Here is a 20,575-nt window from a genome sequence, read left to right on the forward strand (position 1 = left end):
ATTTCTTGGTGCTACTCATCTTCTCTTTTTCACTTTCAGTTTTTACCATGGCCCAGTAGGGGGCATTTAAAACCCTAGTATTTACTCATTTGTCCTGGCCAATGTAAGTTGTGAAGAATACACACAGCTTTGTTTTTTTTGTTTGTTTTTTTTTTTTTTTTGCCGATGTAGTTAGATAAACAATTATAGCAAGCTTAGTTTACCAAGCACATTTGTGATAGCATAGCAATTTTCGTTTTTTATTTTTTGAGAGGGTCTGATTGACCCAGAATTGGGAACTATCAGGACAGTGGAAAGTAGATACTGAGGGAAAAAAAACCTGTCCAGCTTTTCCCCAATTTAGGGTATTTTTTTCTGAGTTTTGCCTAAAATATTGATGAGGTTATAGGACATATGAAGTCCTTGTGTTTCTTTTTTTGACATAGGGTCTTGCTCTGTTGCCCAGGCTGGAGTACAGTAGCACAGTCATGGCTCACTGCAACCTCTGCCTCTTGGGCCCAGGTGATCATCCCACCTCAGTCTCCCCAGTAACTGGGACTATCGGCGTATGCCACCACGCCTGGCTAATTATATTTTTTGGAGAGACAGAGTTTCACCATGTTGCCCAGGCTGGTCTTGAACTCCTGGACTTAAGTGATCTGTCCACCTTTGCCTCCCAAAGTGTTGGGAGTACAGGTGTGAGCCACCATGCCCTATCTGGAGTATTTATTCTGAAAAGTCAGTGGCAGAGTTTTTGAATTTTCTATGTAACTGTCTGCCTTGTATTAGCATGCATAATTGAGCATATAAAGAAACTACATATGTCTTGACTGTGAGGAAATCTGGTAATGTTTCCTCATATGTTGATTATTAAGAAAAAATAGACAGTATTGAAACATTTCTTTATTAGTATGTAGACAGTAAAGCATGAAATAGATATAAACATTAGTTACAAAAATGTTTTGAAAGAACATTTGAAAAATAGATGAGTGTCTTCTAGCCAGTTAATAGCAGAGAAAGAATTTAGTTTTGGTAGCTCATAAGCCAGTAACCGTATGCCATGTCTCCAGATGTAAAATCCGTCTGTTTTCCAGAAAAATGTGATGTGTGAATTTTCATTTTATGTGTTATTTTGCACTCATTAATGTAAATTTTAGATTTTAAAAAATCAAGTTTATTTGCTTTCTAAGAAAATGGTCTCCTTTCCCATTTGCCAATAGAATATGTTCTACGGTGTGGGTGTGTCTTTTTCCCAGTCATCTTATTTTTCCCGTACTATTGAACAGGGGAAGTTGCTAATAACATATGCCAATATTTAGTTTCTCTCAGTAAAGCCTACTTAAAAATATTCTAACACCAGAACCCCAGGCTCGTTAAATGACGTCTTTGTAGAAAACATATTTAGCATGTATCTGATATCCTCAAAGTGCTATCAGAAAAAAAAAAATTTCTTGCTAAGTATACAATTAATTTTCCTTTGGAGTGCCAAGAAATAAATCAATAAGGGGTTTCTTAAGTGATTGTCTGGGTGTCTGCTTATCCTGCTTCTTCAAATCAGGAAAAAAAACTTGACTTTTTATTGCAAACAGCTCTCTAGCCCTTTATCAAACTGTGCCTGCTTTCAAGTTAGTCTTTAAGGACAGTGTTGAAAGCAATTACATACTAGATTCTGGTGTTTAGAGAAAGAAGATGGCTGAGTGAGTTGTCTTTGATTATGTCATGTTTTATTTACTATTTAAATTTCTACATTAACTGACCAGACTAGTGGTTATAAACTTTAACTTATTTTAATATAATAGAATTGGATAATTGTATGTATTAATTTTTTGTTAATAGAGAATAAAAGGTCAATATTAGAGAAATTACTGATGGGTATGTTTTCTTTGATGTTACAAAAAAGCATGGAAACTTACATTTGAATTTTATTGAACTAAATTGGATGGCAGTGCTAGAGATGATATTTATGATGAAGACGCATATCTTATTGATTTCTCTTATGTAATTGAAGATGACAACATGCACACGTGGTCTTTCTTTGGAAGAGGGTAGGAACTCACAAAGTTTCTGTGCTTTCAAGTGTTGTATTTCCTCTTTTGATTCTGGAAATGTCTAGGTCATTCTGAGCTTTTAATGGGTTGTGCAATTTCTTACATAAGATTTCCCTAAATGGCTGGCATAGAAAGAAATAAATAATAGGGTCCAGGCATACATTTGCAGCAGATAGTAGCAGAGTGAATTCTTTCATATACAGCAAGATTTCTTTTGACTGGCAGCTGTAATGAGCTTCGGTCTGACTCTTTGTGTAGGGGATTCTGGCAATATGGTAAGGTACAAAACAGACAAAAAATACGAACATGATGCTGAATATGTTGCGGCTAGATTTCTTTTTGACTGAAGTGGAATTCCGACTTGACTTAAGGTGGGACTTAAAGATTTTCTTTGTGATAGCAGTGTAGAAAACGATTAACAAAAGAAACACAATCCAGAAGATGCCCACGAAGATGTAGTTTGATGCTTTGTGCCACTTCCGTCCCAGTTCACTTTTCAGTTCTATACATTTTATGTGTGTAACCTCCCTAACGCTCTGGTTGGTCAGAATAATATTTGGAACGGCAAGGAGGAGCATGAGCATCCATACTATAACTGACAGGAGTTTGCTGTAACTCACTGACTGGATGAAAGAAGTCCAAAGAGGCTTTACAATTTTATAATATCTATCAAAGCTGATGAGCCCAAAGAACACAATGCTGACATACATGTTGACGTAGAAGAGCACAGCAGAGACCCTGCACACAAACACGTTCAGCTGCCAGGGACCAAGGCCTGAGTCACCAAGGATCTTGAAAGGAAAAGTCAGGCTCATCACAAAGTCAGCAATAACAATGTTCTTGAGATAGATGATGAAACTCTTGGAGCTGGGCACGTAAAAGAATATCCATCCTGACACTCCATTGAGCAGGATTCCCGCAATGAAGACCACACAGTACAGCACAGGAATGATCTGCTGAGTGATCAGGAGGTTCTGAGAGCAGGATTCATCTGGAGGCTGTGTGGAGGTCGAATTGATCATCTTGTAACTTCCGAAGGCAGAGGCCTGAAAAGAGGTGTGAACTGGTCACTCACAGGGCACTTATGGCCTCCAAGACATTTGCTGAGTAGTAAGCCAAAGGGCAATGAATATAGTCAAACCTACCACCTTTTTACTCTGTGTAAGTTAGACCCTCATCCCTCCCTCCTTCCCTCCCTCCCTCTGTTCTTCCTTTTGTTTCTTTTGGTCTTCCTTTTCTCCTTTCCCTCCCTCCTTCCCTCCCTCCCTCTGTTCTTCCTTTTGTTTCTTTTGGTCTTCCTTTTCTCCTTTCCCTCCCTCCTTCCCTCCCTCCCTCTGTTCTTCCTTTTGTTTCTTTTGGTCTTCCTTTTCTCCTTTCCCTCCCTCTTTCCCCTTTTACTGCCCCCCCCCCCCCCGGCTTTCTTCCTTCTCCCCTCTCCCCTTCCCTTTCCCCCCCTCTTCCTTCTTCCTTTTTTTTGGGCAATGAAAAGGGAAGAATGGAGCAGACAGGTGGCAGTAAAGAGAAACTGGAGCAGCAGGGCAGTCTGAGAACTTCTAGGTAATACGGAGACCAGCATGTCCCTAAAATAATAATGGTTCCCTATAAAACTCCAAAGTTCTAGGAAATACTCATTTAGGTATAATCTTAAAAGGTAATAACTGTAAAAGCAGAATTAATGTTTTATTTTATTCAGAATCCCATGTGTAATATATTTTTTTAAAACCCATGTTGGAAATGTGATTGTTTTTTCCTAAAAGAGAAATTTTTATGGATTCATAAAAATCATTATAAATATTTACATATTAAGAGCTATTCAGACAGACCTTACTTTTAGAAAAGTGTATTCTACATATATGTATATGTTGGACATGAGACAGTGTCTAACACATACACATTCAAATGTTAACTGGTATTTTTGGTGTGGGATTATGGGTACCTTTTCAATATTGAGCTTTTCTGTTTTTTTTTTTTTTTTTCATTGAAAAACTGATTGGCATTATTTTAATAAATTAGAATACAAATACAAACAAATGATAAAAAGTACTTTAAGCATTCTGAGAAATGCTTCCCAAAGCACATTCTACATCTGTACCATTCAGTATGGTAGCCACTAGCCATGTGCGGGTATTGAGCACTTGAAGTATGGCCAGTCGAGATTGAGATGTTCTGTAAGTATAAAATGCACACTAGACTTTGCAGACTTGGAATGAAAAAATGTAAAATATCTCAATATTTTTAATATTGATCACATGTTGAAGTAATATTCCACAAATGCTCTATTAAATAAAATATATTTTTAATCTTAAATTTAACTTAATTTTACTTTTTAAGACTCTGGCTACTAAGAAATTTTAAATTACATATGTGGTTCACATTATGGTTTTATTGCACAGTGCTGTGCTAGGTGTTATCCAGAACTTCTATTGTTTAGGAATTCTGTATATTCTTCACTGATGTCAGAAGTGTTGATTTAGGGTAGAGGGAAGACTAGAATTAAATTCAAAAGGTTATTTGATACATCAGAACAAATGTTTACTGCCCATCTTATATGTGAACAATACCAATTATCCTGCTTAAAACCCGTTAGTAGTCTGTCCTTGCCCTCAGGAGAATGTCCTAAGTCGGTAATGTTGAAGTGCTTTCTCGTTCTGCCTCCTGCTGCCTCCACCCCCAGCACTGAGTTCCTGCTGTCCTGGGCCCTTTTGCCTCCTTTTAGGTTCCATGATTTCTCTCAGCCTGGACCTTTGCACAGACTTTCATTTGTGTGGAAAACTGTTTCCATACCTTCTTGGCTGGCTAACTTCTCTTCATCCTCGAGGCCTCAGCTTAGCTGTCACTTTCCTTAGGAAACCTCAACTTTCCGAGCCTGGTTTGGGGTGGGGTGAGTGTGTGCTTATCATCCTGTGTCTTTCTCCTATCAACACTCCTCTCTCCAGCTGTCTGTCTGTCTCTTCCACTACTACAAGCTCCTTCAGAGGAGAAAGATCATGTCATTTTTTTTACTCTTGTACTCTTTGCATAATATTTAGGGCATTAGATAGTTAAAATATTTGTGAAATAAATGAATATGCACTCTGGAAATACAAGGCATGAATCATTGCTCTTAAGATTTATTCAGGGATCAAGGGAAAGAAAGGTTGTGGGAACAGTGGGTACCTTGATGTCAGAGAATGCATCTTTTCAATCTGTATTGGTGGTGCCAGCACAGTGCATATCACAGTGAATGACAAGTTAGGTCGATAAATTTAAGCATGACAAAGGGATATTTTGAAATATGGAATATGAAATACAGTCACATTCCACATAAAAAAAAAGTACATCCATGTAAACTTGTGTGCTGCTTCCTACGCAAGAATGTCTTGTTTCTGCATATTTTTCTTTCCCGTATGCTTTCCTTTTGCTTTATGGCAAAACTAGAAATATTGATAGACTGGATTTTGCCAGTCTATGGACTCCCTATAGAAGGAATGAGTACCCCAAATCACTTCCTCCACAAAACCTTTCACTAGCACTATTCTTCCTCTTGCCTGTAGCCTTGTGTGCTTGGCTCTGGGCATGATGGGTTTGTACTCATTTGCTTCTTTGTAGGTCTTCTATCACCTTTCTCCTTATGAGCCTGTTTCATATTTTAAAAGATAAGGGAGGGGGAGCACATTTTCCATTTTTAACTGTCTACTGTGACTAAGAGTCTGTGTCTGGTAACTAATTTGTCTGGTAACTGTCTCTTGACAGTTAGATGCATTTTGGTTTAAATGCCAGTCTTGCAGAGCTTGAGAGAATGCATGCTGCTGTATTCCCAGGTCTAATTTGGTTTCCCAGTCCTAAGCCACACAACCCCCCAGTGCCTGGCCACTGTGGTGTCATACTCATGGTAGGTACTGAGTTGTGGGATTCACTTGAGTTTAAAATATAAAAAACTGTAGATGTTATTTTGGAAAACAAATATTAACTATGTAATATATAATTATATGGTGAAATAATGAATAATTTCCCAGAAATAATTTAATGAGAGCCAAATTCCTTTCCTTTTAGAAATATTATAGAAGCCACTATTTATAGAAATAGTGAATCCCAGAAATGATTTAATGAGAGACATAATTCCTTTTCTTATGGAAACCCTTATAAAATTATTTTCTCAGAGTCTTGTGTCTTTTGTATTTTTGAGCTGCAATATTTCTGCATGTGACCTAATGCTGCAGGTCCAGAACTCTGCTCTCAGATTCCTCGGGTTGCTGGGAATCTGCATACATATGCCCTGGTGATATACACCATTCCACTTCACTGCTCCTACCACTTTGAGTTGGTTGGAAGGGGCTGACTGACCAAGGTAAACTTCTAGAGCAGCTTTGCCTCCTGAAACGGAGTGAATGCACACAGCTTACCTGCGCCCTTTCCCCAAACACTGCTATTTTGGCAGTTTTGATGCAATTGCAGATGAGCCTCCAGTTTAGGATGGAAGGTTTTAGACATGCTGGTTGGGTGCCTCTGCTACACTGTGCCACTGTCTGGTTTGATACAGCAGAGGCTCATGCCAGGACAGATTTCTTCATCTTAAAGGAACACTCTAAAGGAACAAGCTAAAGAGAAATTCCAAGATACTCTTGGTAGTAATTTTTGAACTCTTAAATACTGATTTTTTTAAAAAAGCAGTGGGGTTAATGGTGAGAACATTCTGTCTTATGGGTTCAAGTGTCTTAGAGCATGGCAGCCTTTTCTGTAGGGCAGACCCGAGCAGTAATAGACTGAGAGATGTGTGGAAAAGAAGCTCTCTTAAGGCAAGTAAGACCAAATTATATATTGAGACCAAAAGGCAGGAATATGTGTTGGATGAAAAACAGGACAAAATCATTAAAAAAGACATGCATCATTTGGACCTCGTGATATCTGCTCAGTCTCCTCTCCTTTAGTACAGATTGAGATGATTTAATGTCCTCATACAGGGACCTACAGAAACTTCAAATCTTTCACAAATGAAGGAAATCGTTTTATTCTCATGTTGATTTTATACAAAAATGTAAAAATAAATAAGAACCAAAAGAATCAGAAAAGAAGCTTTTAGTGTGCTCAGCAACCCTCCCTTCCCTGCCCACTTCTCAGTTGATTCACTGTTTCTTACCAGCTCATGCCAGTCCATTAAAGATGAGAGATAGGCAACAGAAAAAAATTAAAAGGTGAACAGCACTTCTGGCTGATGATTAACTGGATTACTGGATAAGCAGGCATTCTGGTGAGCCAGTTTGTGTAGGTGTCTGTTTGTGGAGCCCTGCTCATTGATAGTTACTTCTGATATTATCACTGAATTTCTGTAGTGAAAGTTGTCGTTATGTTAACCTTGAGGCTTTAGGAATATAAACAATGCTTCCTAAATTCTAGAGATCACATTTAAGAAAGATTCATATATATAGCTAAACTTTTTAAAAAGGGATACTGTAGCCGGACTCGGTGGCTCACACCTGTAATCCTAGCACTTTGGGAGGCCGAGGTGGGTGGATCATGAGATCACGAGATTGAGACCAGCCTGGCCAACATGATGAAACCCCGCCTCTACTAAAAATAAAAAATTAGCCGGGTGTGGTGGCACGCACCTGTAATCCTAGCTACTTGGGAGGCTGAGGCAGGAGAATTGCTTGAACCTGGGAGGCGGAGGTTGCAGTGAGCTGAGATCCCACCATTGCACTCCAGCCTAGGTGACAGAGGAAGACTCAGTCTCAAAAAAAAAAAAGAGGGGGTGTATACTGTAATAGTGTAAGTCTTGAAATTTTCTTTGTGAAACTTTGCCTTGTTTCACAAATCCAGATATATGAGAATGAAGTGGTCTGGAATGTTTTAGCCTACATTGTCTACTATCACTTTGGAGTCTTTGGTAACATAATTAAAGAACATGGCAGAATGAGATTTGTGAGGCCCAAAGACAGTTATTAAAGTGTAATGGGAGCATTGTGTAGATTGCTTTCCTTCAACAATTTTTTTTTTTTTTTGCACGGTTAGAATGTCAAGGCCAAAGATTCAATCTGATTTAGATAGTGAGTGCACTTGTCCCTTAGTGCAGTGTAATATCTTAGGATTGTGCTGCATGAAGTGTTTCCAAGTTGTCACGTATTACATATAACCTCAGGGTTCTCTCTTTGGACAGAATTTAATTGATACAAGGCTATGCAAAGCAATGCTCACTCCATAAATACGTTCATCTTAATAAAAGCAGGCTAAGTCAGCTCTGAGTTCATTACTCATCTGTATAATTATATACCATGACCTATTTTCCTCTTGTATTAGACCACCTTCCACCTTCCTAATTGTGAGCTGTAATTCCTTCTCTGAAGAAAAGAATTATTCCTTCATAGCACTTTGATGAAATTAACAAAGCTCTTGATAATATTTGAGGGATTTTAAAAATTACCTTTTAAGATTTTTTTTGCATAATATGAGGTCTCTTTTCAGTGAAGATGTTTTGCCCAGTGAGCGTTTGTCGTCTTGAAGTGGCCAAAGTGTTTTTTCATTAAAGATCCTGCATTACAGGAAACAAAAAAACCAAAGATTTAAGTGAGCACCAGACTTTTTATTGGGGAAATATGTCTGTACTTACTTCTTAAATTCAGCTTGTGTAATTGTGAAATATTTCAACATGTGCGTTTGTTGTTTCACTGTACTTGCTATTTGTTGTCAGTTTTGATTATTGATTTGGTTGCAGCCTCTTATGGGAAACTTAAACTCTTTGAGAGCTTGGGCATGAAGTGGTTTTGGTTATTGATTTATATTACCCCCCCCTTGGATATGGGTGATCAAATCAATTTATCAAATGACTGAATATAACAATTCATCTTAGCCGTGAAATCATGTCTAATTGCAGGTGGACTTTTAAAATTGTTTTGTTTTTTAAAAAACCTTTGTCTTCTTGACCTTTTGGGCCAGATAATTATTTATTTTTGGGAGCTGTCCTCTGCATTGTAAGATGTTTAGCAGCATTTCTGACTTCTGCCTACTAGATGCCAGTAACCCCCTGCCCAAGTTGCGGTAATCAAAAATGTTTCTAGACTTTGCCAAATATCCTCTGAGGGACCAAATTGCCCTCATTTGATTACCACCAGTCTAATGAGACTGATGTGTGGACTTTGCAGAGATAACACCTGAAAGCCATATGGTCTGATAGGAAGAAGAAAGGTTTAGCAAAATGGTGGTTGGATTTGGTTCTGCCTTAGTCTAGGTTTTCGTATTTCTGAATTCTTTAAACCAGTGAGTGCTCCCTAAACTTTAATGTGCATACACATTACCTGGGATCTTGCTAAAATGAGGACTGAGATTCCATTATGTCTGGAGTTTGGCATGTGATATGGTTTGGCTCTGGTCCCCACCCAAATCTCATCTTGTAGCTCCTGTAATACCCACGTGTTGTGGGAGGGAGCCCTGGTGGAAGATGATTGAATTATGGGGGTGGGTCTTTCTGTGCTGTTCTTGTGATAGTGAATGGGTCTCATGAGATCTGATGGTTTTAAAAACGAGAGTTGCCCTGAACAAGCTCTCTTCTCTTTTCTGCTGCCATGTGAGACATGTCTTTCACCTTCTGCCATGATTGTGAGGCCTGCCACCACGTGGAACTGTAAGTCCAGTAAACCTCTTTCTTTTGTAAACTGTCCTGATTCTGGTACGTCTTTATCAGTAGTGTGAAAACGGACTAATATAGTAAATTGGTGCCAGTAGAGTGGCACGTTGCTGAAAAGATACCTGAAAATGTGGAAGCAACTTTGGAACTGGGCAACAGGCAGAGATTGGAACAGTTTGGAGGGCTCAGAAGAAGACAGGAAAATGTAGGAAAGTTTGGAACTTCCTACAGACTTGTTGAATGCCCTTGCCCAAAATGCTGATAGTGATATGAACGATAAAGTCCAGGGTGAGGTGGTCTCAGATGGAACTTGTTGGGAAATGGAGCAAAAGTGACTCTTGTTATGTTTTAGCAAAGAGACAGGAGGCATTTTGCCCCTACCCTAGAGATTCGTGGAACTTTGAACTTGAGGGAGATGATTTAGGGTATCTAGCCAAAGAAATTTCTAAGCAGCAAAGCATTAAAGAGGTGTCTTGGGTGCTTTTAAAAGCATTCAGTTTTATAAGGGAAGCAGAGCATAAAAGTTCAGAAAATTTGCAGCCTGGCAATGCAATAAAAAAGAAAATCCCATTTTCTGAGGAGAAATTCAAGCCGGCTGCAGAAGTTTGCATAAGCAATGAAGAGTTGAATGTTAATCCCCAAGAAAATGGGGAAAATGTATCCAGGGCATGTCAAAGGTCTTCACGGCAAGCCCATCCCATCACAGGCCTGGAGGCCTAGAAGGAAAAAGTGGTTTCGTGGGCCCCGCCCAGGGTCTCTGTGCTATGTGCAGCCTGGGGAATTGGTGCCCTGTGTCCCAGCCACTCTAGTGTGGCTGAAAGGGGCCCTTGTAGAGCTCAGGTCATGGCTTCAGAGGGTGCAAGCCTCAAGCCTTGGCAGCTTCCACGTGGTGTTGAGCCTGCAAGTGCACAGAAGTCAAGAACTGGGGTTTGGGAACCTCTGCCTAGATTTCAGAAGATGTGTGGAAATGCCTGGATATCCAGGCAGAAGTTTGCTGCAGGGGCAGGGCTCTCATGGAGAACCTCTGCTAGGGCAGTGTGGAAGGGAATTGTGGGGTCGGAGCCCCCACACAGAGTGCCTACTGGGGCACCGTCTAATGGAGCTGTGAGAAGAGGGCCAACATTCTCCAGACTCCAGAATAGTAGATCCCTTGACAGCTTGCACCATTGGCCTGGAAAAGCTGCAGACACTCAATGCCAGGAGGGAGGCCGTACCCTGCAAAGCCACAGGGGTGGAGCTGCCCAAGACCATGGGAACCCACCTCTTGCATTGTGTGACCTGGGTGTGAGACATGGAGTCAAAGGAGATCATTTGGGAACTTTACGATTTGACTGCCCTGCTGGATTTTGGAATTGGATGGGGCCTGTAGCCCCTTTGTTTCAGCCAGTTCCTCCCATTTGGAATGGCTGTATTTATGCAATGCCTGTACTGCATTGTATCTAGAAAGTAACTAACTTGCTTTAGATTTTACAGGCTCATAGGCGGAAGGGACTTGCCTTGTCTGGGATGAGACTCTGGACTGTGGACTTTTGAGATAATGCTGAAATGAATTGAGACTTTGAGGGACTGTTGGAAGACATGATTGGTTTTGAAATGTGAAGATATGAGATTTGGGAGGGGCCAGGGGTGGAATGATATGGTTTGGCTTTGTGTCCCCACCCAAATCTCATCTTGTGGCTCCCATAATTTCCATGTGTTGTGGGAGGGACCTGGTGGTAGATGATTGAATTATGGGAGTAGGTCTTTCTGTGCTGTTCTTGTGATAGCGGATGGGTCTCATGAGGTCTGATGGTTTTAAAAATGGGAGTTTCCTGCACAAGCTCTCTTCTCTTGTCTGCTACCATGTGAGACGTGCCTTTCACCTTCCACCATGATTGTGAAGCTCCCTCAGCCGTGTGAAACTATAAGTCCAGTAAATCTCTTTCTTTTGTAAATTGCCCATTCTCAAGTATGTCTTTATCAGCCGTGTGAAAGTGGACTAATAAACCATGATATGCTGCTGGTCCATGTACCACTCTTTGAGTTAGTATCCCTTTTTTTCCCCAGATCCTGTGCCCAGGAGACATTTAATAAAGGTGATGATAGTAAAATATTTTTGTTGTAGTCAGGACTTTAGACAAGAAAAATTATATTCCAAGTAGGCCTGAAATCTAGGATCTTTGCCCAAGTTTATTCATTACATTTCATCATAATCTTCCCATCTTTATGGTCTCTTGGAAATGTAAATTGGTATTTTATAACTATTTGAGAGGTGGTGATTGTGATCATCTTATATTTACTTAGAATGTTCCTAAAAAGTCATGAGATTCTCTTTGGAAAGAAAGAGGTTAAGTTCTGCATGGAGTAATAATCTCAGTGGCCTAGAGCAGTATGGAACATGTGCTGGTTGTAAATGATATATTCTAACTTCACAACATTGAGGCTTTTATTAAAAAGTCCAAAAAAAAGAAAAACCAGATGTCAGTGAGATTGCAGAAAAAAGAGAACACTTATGTACTCTTGGTGGGATTGTAAATTAGTTCAGTCCCTATTGAAAGCAGTGTAGAGATTTCTCAAAGAACTAAACATAAAATTACCATTTCACCCAGCAATCCCATTACTAGGTATATACTCAAAGAAAAACAAATTGTTTTACCAAAAAGACATTTTCACTCACACGTTTATTGTAGTACTATTCACAATAGCAAAGGCATAGAATCAACCTAGGTGCCTATCAATGGTGGATTGGATAAAGAAAATATGGTACATATACACTGTGGAATACTATGCGGCCATACAAAAGAAATCATGTCCTTTGCAGCAACATGGATGTAGCTAGAGGCCATTATCCTAAGTGAATTAACACAGAAACAGAAAACCAAGTGCCACATATTTTCACTTATAAGTGGGAACTAAACATTGGATACACATGGACACAAAGATGGGAACAGTAGACACTGGAGACTCCAAAGATGGGGAGGTAGGAAGGGGGGAAATGGTGGAAAAACTTACTCTTGGGTTTTATGTTCACTATTTGGGTGATGGGTTCACTAGAAGCCCAAAAGCTCAGTGTCACACAATATACCCAAGTAACAAACTTGCACATGTAACTGTTGAATCTAAAAGAAAAAAAGAAAAGAACATTGCCTACTTCCGGGGAGGGAAGTAGGAGCAAGTCCAGCCTCCTTACACCCAACCAAATACCACGTGTTTTAACTTACAAGTAGGAGCTTACAAGTGGTAGGGTGGTTGGACTTTGCTGTATCTGTGATATTTTATTTCTTAAATTCTGAATCAAATATGCCTAATATTACTGCCTATTAACACTGGTGACTGGTACACTGGTGTTACCAACATTAGTGTCTGCACTTCTGTTTTTGTTTATTTAAATTATTTCATAATTAGGAATAGAAATATCTATGGAGAATGGATTGCCTTCAAATAATGCTTTTATCAGTACCCACTTATGACGTGCATTTTTCTTCCTCTTCTTTTTTCAGTTCTTATAAAGGTACAACTTTTGTATATTTTTTCCTTCCTTTCAGTCCAGACATCAAAAGCTTTAATACACGGTGCTCTAGATCTTTTTCTATGAGATAAATACTTGTTTCTAGCTGATTCTGTATCAATAGAAAATAGTATAGATGTATGTAATCATTTATACATTTCTAAACTTACTGAAGCCATTTTCTTGCTGCTTTGATCTCTCGTGGCTTAACGTTTAACACTTTTTTTTTGGTGTCGATGCGATCGCTTACGTGGTTTTCATAGTATTTATGTGTCGTGTATTTATAGTCGTGTTATTACATTTTATGTTACTAAAATAATTTACAAATAACTGTCTCATCCCTGTTCTGCATTCTTGTGGCACTCTTGTCCGTGCCCTCTCTAGGCTCAATCAAGGAGAATCTAACTTTCTCCTTCACCTAGAAGAAGGCACCCTCCTCCCACCCCCTATCTTTTTTCATTACCCAGAGCATTTGATATTTGACACTCACCATGCTTCTCAGAAGCTGTCAGGGAGCTAATTTCTAAGTCTGTTGTCTTTTTCTCATTTATCCTATTTCCTCACCCTCTTTGCAGCATTTGATATCACTGATTTCCCCTTGTTGAAATCTGCTGTTTATAAAGTCCATTGTAACCTTTGGCTCCTGTGTACCCCCTGATATTTCTTCCTTTGCCACGGCCTTTTGTTCATTTGCTCACTAAAGCCATCAGAACATGCTTATTACATTTTATGTTACTGAAATAACTTACAGCATTTTACATCTTTAAAATATTTTATATTATTTACTAGTGTTATTTAATTCCCTCTGTCATCAGACTCCTAGCCTTTCTTACCCAAGGAGAGCTGGATATTTTAGAACTTCTTTCACTCTGCCCATTGGGCTTGCCTTTCTGCCCCAGCAGTGTGACTCCTTAGGGCTGGGTAAACAATGTCCTGTGCTTCTAAGTCATAGACCTGTCCAGGGTGCCCTCGACTTCACAGAAGTGACTGTTCTTTCTCTGTAATTGGCTACACTCCCCTTGTTTCTGAGAAATCCTTCTTCTGCTTAGCTCGTGTGTTAGTCTATTGTCTGCTGCTATAACAATACTACATATTGAGTCATTTATAAAGAAAGGAAATTAATTTGGCTCATGGTTCTGGCTTCTCTGAAGCTCAAGATGGAGGTGATGCATCTGGTGAGGCCTTCCTGCTGCGTCATGGTGGAAGGGCAAGTGAGCATGTGAGATCAAGAGAAAAAGAGGGCCAACTTCTGCAATAATATCATTAATTTACTCACGAGGCCTTTGCTATCGTGATCTAATCATCTCTTAAAGGTACCGCCTGCTTAATGCCATCACAATGGCAAATCAATTTCAAATGAATTTTGAAAGGGACACTCAAACCATAGCAGCTTTCTGTCAGATCCTATCGGTAGCTGTCTCATCGGTGTTGTGCATTCCTGTGGCACTCTTGTCCGTGCGCTGTCTAGGCTCAATCAAGGAGAATCTCACTTTCTCCTTCACCCAGAAGAAGGAACTCTCCCACCCCCTATCTTTTTTCATCACCCAGAGCATTTGATGTTTGACACTCCCCACACTTTTCAGAAGCTGTCAGGGACCTAATTTCTAAGTCTGTTGTCTTTTTCTCAGTTATTCTGTTTCCTGACCTCTTTGCAGCATTTGATATCATTGATTTCCCCTTGTTGAAATCTGCTGTTTATAAAGTCCATTGTAACCTTTGGCTCCTGTGTACCCCTGATATTTCTTCTTTGCCAAGGCCTTTTGTTCATTTGCTCACTAAAGCCATCAGAACATGCTTGCCATGACCTATGGAAACACATCAGGGAACTCTCAGGAAGATTCCAGTCTAGTGGGAGGCTGAACAGAGGGACACTTCAAGGTATGACACGGGGTCATCATTGAAGGAGGAAGCACAGGAACAGAGTGAGCACGTATCTAGTTTCAGAAATGGTGGCATCAGGGCAGCCTTCCTGGAGCATGTGATAATGAAGATTGACAAATGAGTTGGCTTTAGCTAGGCAAAGAAGAAGAGGGAAGGAGTTTTGGGGTGAGAGAGCTATCGGAACAGGCATCAAGACTGACATGAGAGGCTGTCACAGTGGGGGAAAATGGATGGCCTAAGCTCTTGGGTAACATGATGGAACCTTGCCAGTGAGTAAACCTTTACCTTACAAATGAGGACAGTGATGCTTAAAATGGTCAAGTGATTCATCAAAGGGCACCTAACACATAGCCAGACAGTATTCAAACTAATGTCTGCTTGACTCCAAGCCAGGGCTCCCCTGCTCCTGAAAGAATGTGGGGGCAGCATGTTTTACATGAATGTGATCCTTTACACAGGCCCTTCAACATTTTGCTGGAGTCGCATCTTGAGAAGTCAGCCAGTATTTTTTTTTCCAGGAAAGGAATGTACATGTGTGTATGTTTGAGAGTATATATATTATTTTTGTTTTTTATCTGAGTTTTAAGCTTTTGCATGAGGTGGATGCCTTCAGTTTCTTCAGTTATCTTCCAGATACTGCAGCATAGAGAACCTCCTTTTTATTTGCCAGTTTCTAAAAGTGTTTAAAATGAGCTTCTGATTCTTTGACTCAGTTTTCTATCTCCTGCGCTGATATCCAAAGAGAGATATAGAGTCGGACTATCATGAATGGTGATTACAACAGGTAACATTAACCTATAAATTGTGGAAACTCTTCTGCGGGAGAAACCTAGATCTGCTGCATGTGGTTTGGATGCCACACACAGATCTCCTGGGGCCCCTGGCACAAGGAGAGCTCTGCTTGCTGCTGTTTGTCACCTTCAGCCAGTTTTCTCTGGCAGTAGATGTGAGCTCAAGATCAGGTCACTTGATCCTAACTCCTGCTGCTATGACTCATCGACTTTACCTTCAGTTAGAATCCAGGTCAGTGACCAACATGTGTTAATGTAACTTAAAATTGGCCGAATGGTGTGGCCACATACTTTAAGTGAGGAGCTGTGCTAAGTTTTTACATTAGAAATATCTAAATATTCTTCTTAGGCTGAACTGCAGATACCCAAGAACTTCCTCCTCCACCAAAGCATAAACTCGGCCCTCTCTTGATTCCCTCTTGATCTTCCTATTCACAGTCTTTACAACCCATGAAGATAAAAGAAATCTGAATTTCTGCTACAGACAGATCCAACTCTTGATTATGTGTGAGAATGGGAAGGGGGGACGGATTAGGATGGATTATAAACTGATAATGTCCAAACATAGTCTTTGCTTTGTATTCTAACCGCTTCCCTCAAAACACTTTTAGCATAGCTTGTGGCAGAGTGCAAGTCTAACATATTTGGCATGTCTAAGAACTCCAGCCTGTCTTCACTTTGTGATTATGCAAATGGATCACGGGAGCTATCAGTGGAGGGGGAGGTGTGGCATAGGCATCTCATGACCTCCTATGGATACATAGTCATGCAGTCTTCCCGAATGCCAAATTGGGGGCCAGGAAAATGGCCACCCACTATTAGCCTTTACTCTAGGGACTGCATCTTGGTAGTCAGGATGGACTTGTAATTTTTTGCTTATAATGATTGGAATAGTCCAGGGTTTCTCAGCCTTGGCACTGTTGAGTGTTTTTTTGGGTTTCAGTTCTTTGTGGGTGGGCTGTCTTGTGTATTGTTGGATGTTTAGCCGCATCCCTGGCCTGTATCCACGAGGTGGCAGTAGAACGCCATGGTTTGTGCAACCAGCCATGTCCCCCAGACATTTCTAAATTTTCTTGAGAACCACTGGAATGACCCCTTAATGGTAGGTATATTTCAGATGATTTTGATACAGGAAGAGAATTTAGCTTTCTTGTTGGGGTCAGACCTTAACTGTAATTGAATAACTCATCAGCAGTAAGTAATGCATATGCTAAGGTCTAGGAATGTGAAGTGGGCTTTACTTACTGCTCTGTTGGAATAGTGGACAGAGGACAGACAGTGCAGCATAATGATTACATGCGTTTTTATGGGATACAGTGGGCCTTGGCTACATGTATGGCGCTAGAATATTGCGATAATTACTAACTGCCTTTGTGTATCAGTTTTTACATGTCTAAAATGAGGGGAGAAGTAGTAGCTACCTCAGCTACCTCTAGGGTTCCTGTTCCCATAAGAATCAAATACTTGGTATGAGGCAGGGTGTGACTCAGTGGGAACACTGCACAGACAGGGAGTGACTCAGCTGATAACAGAATGAACTGTCAGGCTCCTGACAGTTTCCCCTGCTTCTTTAAGTTTATTGAAGTTGGCGCTCTTCTACACTGAAATTCAGGGCTGCAGGAGGCCCATCATTTAGAGTAATGCAAAACCCTTTGCAGAGTGCTCTGAGCTTCCTCCAGTATGTGGCCCAGCAGTGCTTGAACAAGGGACAAATTGGGAGAGGTTTTGCTTCTGATGATCCCTCTGTTCTAGTCACAGGAAGTGGCACTCAACAACAGAGCGTATTTATGAAGTCCAGAGCGTTTCAGTTCTAATTTACCAGTCCGTACACAATGCTAATCTTTCATGAGAGTGGCACAAAGCTCTGCATAACTCCTGGCTTCAGGGTTTTGGGAACCAATTCCTTTTTCTCCTGGAACTAGGTTGAGCTGCCTGAATTACTGAATTTTTTCCAGCCTGTTCTTCTACAGCATTGTTTTGGAATATGTGGTCTATTCCCTGGGGCCAGGCAAGGAAATGAATCCATGACCTCTTTTCGCCTCACTGAGATGGTGTTTGCATTTCTCAGGCAAGCGGCACTCAGATCTGCAGATCATGGGGCTGTTAGACCATTAGTGGTTATCCTTTGCTGTGAAGATGAAGACAAATTTCCATGTGTGAGAAAACAACAGCTTTAACTGCTTAGCTAAATATCAACCACTTGTGTGTTTGTTCAAGATTCAGGCTTATATAGCCAAAGGAAAAGAATATAAATATCCAGAATTTTAAGTGGGAGTAGAAATACTGTACAGAAGTGATTCCCATATACTCTCTAACCCAAAGTGTTGTATGTTTCCTCCCTGTTTTGTGTATTAATCCCTGTTAGAGGGTTCTTTGATTTTAATAAAACATACTGTGGTAATAACTTATAAATTCAGCGATTCTTTTTTTTTTTTGAGACGGAGTCTTGCTCTGTTGCTCAGGCTGGAGTGCAGTTTCGCGATCTCCGCTCACTGCAACCTCGCCTCCCGGGTTCAAGCAATTCTCCTGTGTCAGCCTCCCGAGTAGCTGGGACTACAGGCTCGTGCCACCATGCCTGGCTAATTTTTTTTTTTTTTTTTTTTGAGACACAGTCTCACTTTGTTGCCCAGGCTGGAGTGCAGTGGCACGATCCTGGCTCACTGCAAGATCCGCCTCCTGGGTTCACGCTGTTCTCCTGCCTCAGCCTCCCTAGTAGCTGGTACTACAGGCACCCACCACCATGCCTGGCTTATTTTTGTATTTTTAGTGGAGACGGGGTTTCATCGTGGTCTCAATCTCCTGACCTTGTGATCCGCCCGCCTCCGCCTCCCAAAGTGCTGGGATTACAGGCGTGAGCCACTGCGCCAGGCGAATTGAGCAATTCTTAAACGAATTTGTGTTTTATTAACTAGAGCATGCAACAATGGAGCAACTGTATTAGTTTCAAACTTAGTAGGACTTAAGGGTGAAAGATGCACTTTTATGCAGCTTGAAGATGTTGTTCAAGTTGTATTTGAAATCAAAGACCTTTACTTTTTATGAGTCCTAGGCTCACGTGTTGGGATCTGTTTTTTTGTTTTTTGTTTTGTTTTTGTTTTGGATACGGAGTCTCGCTCTGTTGCCCAGGCTGGAGTGCAGTGGTGCGATCTCAGCTCACTGCAAGCTTTGCCTCCCGGGTTCACGCCATTCTCCCACCTCTGCCTCCCAAGTAGCTGGGACTACAGGTACCCGCCACCACGCCTGGCTAATTTTTGTTTTTGTATTTTTAGTAGAGACAGGATTTCACCATGTTAGCCAGGATGGTCTTGATCTCCTGACCTTGTGATCCGCAAGTCTCGGCCTCCTAAATTGCTGGGATTACAGGCGTGAGCCACCGCACCCAGCTGGGATCTGTTCTTGAATATGCGTGTCTGTTTTAGAACATTCCACTTGTGATATTTCACCTTTCCCATGGATTTCAATAGGAGTCAGTCAAGTACAGTGTAAGAAAATAGTCTTATGTCTTGCCCTGCCCCAGGGGAGCTGTTAGATGCCATTTCATTATTGCCTCAGATATAATACCTGTATGTAAAAAAATTCTGATAAACACTCCTTTCTCTTTATACTATACACTATACTTTGATGCTCATTGACATCCTTGGACTGTGAAACGTGCCAGGACTAGTTTTGTTTTACTCCATGCTTTTTTTTTTTTTTTTTAAATGCACTTCCACTTCCTTCTAATGTTTCTTTGAACTCTCTGTGTGTGTTATTGCTTTTCTCTTGTCTATTTTCAGCATCTCTTTCTGTCTAGGGGCTACTTCCCTTCAAACTTTACACCTGCTCAAAGTCCTTAATAAAAAAAAAAGTAATAAAATCCGTATGTCTGGAAGTCATGACACAATAGCTGTAAACTTGCTCAAGCCATTTTTAAATAACAAAAGTGAAACCCCCCTGCCAATGTAGAAGTAGTGACTTCCCAGTGTCAGTGAGCTCATCTTGTTTCGAACTCTCACTAGCCACTGAAAGGAAACAGGGCTCCTTAAGAGAAATTACTGATTTCCGATCAGGTACAGGAAAAGTATAAGCTGAGTTGTGACATCTTTTGATCAGAAAGCAAGGAAGTGCTCAGACCAATTAGGAAATGCCAAAAAAAGGACACAGAAGCCGACTTGAGGGCACTCCTAGATCTGGGACAGTTTGGGCATTAATGAGAATGATAGCAACAGATGAAAATACATTGAAAACCAAAACAAATTCAGGAGTTTATGGTGATATTAAAAGTACAGATTACAAAAAGGTAGGATGCAAATGAGAAAGCTCTTGTTTACAGAAGAATGCTGGCTAGTAAAGGTAGAAGAAGGGTAGAATTTAGGACATCACCATTTTGCAACCTCAGTGTGATAACTGATTCAGGCAATAATCTTCAATTGTGGCCAAAAGCCACTGGGTGAATCGCTGTGGGAGAATAGTATCTTCCAGTCTGAAAACATACTCCCCCATCATTTAATAAAAAGTTTACCTCTGAAGCAGAGAGATCTGGTGGTCACTGAATGATCCAACTTACCAAAAATGAGGTAATCTGACATCGTGTGCCCCCTGATATGATGTAATTAGATGTACACAACATACTTTTGTAATAAACTGTATCAAAAATCTTCAGTGAGCAATCAGACAAATTTAGAATATGAAACACTTGATAAAGCAACCAACCTAGACTCTTTAAAAAAATCAATGCCACGAGAAACAAACATGATGGGCTGGAAGGGGACAGTCGTAGATTAAAACAGGCCAAAGAGAAATAGCACCATGA

At 40.5% G+C, this 20,575-nt stretch overlaps 2 protein-coding genes across 12 annotated transcripts in view; one reads left to right on the forward strand and one right to left on the reverse strand.

Moving 5' to 3' along the window:
* The window catches only part of MED12L (mediator complex subunit 12L), a 344,195-nt gene that overhangs the window by 125,605 nt on the left and 198,015 nt on the right, over positions 1-20,575 (forward strand). The window lies entirely within an intron of this gene.
* Positions 865-20,575, reverse strand: part of P2RY14 (purinergic receptor P2Y14) — a 59,941-nt gene continuing 40,230 nt past the window's right edge. Inside the window, exons 2-3 of one of the 3 annotated variants that reach the window (XM_063620257.1) lie at positions 8,425-8,532; positions 865-3,073 (exon numbers count right to left, since the gene is read on the reverse strand). In XM_063620257.1, the coding sequence (XP_063476327.1) occupies positions 2,033-3,049 (1,017 nt within the window). In that variant the 5' untranslated portion in view covers positions 3,050-3,073; positions 8,425-8,532 and the 3' untranslated portion in view covers positions 865-2,032. Of the gene's footprint in view, positions 3,074-4,387; positions 4,691-8,424; positions 8,637-20,575 lie in introns of those variants that run through there. The other 2 variants (XM_055269823.2, XM_055251298.2) reach the window with 2 other exon arrangements.

This window comes from Symphalangus syndactylus, chromosome 17, assembly GCF_028878055.3.
Source record: "Symphalangus syndactylus isolate Jambi chromosome 17, NHGRI_mSymSyn1-v2.1_pri, whole genome shotgun sequence".
NCBI classification, from domain to species: domain Eukaryota; kingdom Metazoa; phylum Chordata; class Mammalia; order Primates; family Hylobatidae; genus Symphalangus; species Symphalangus syndactylus.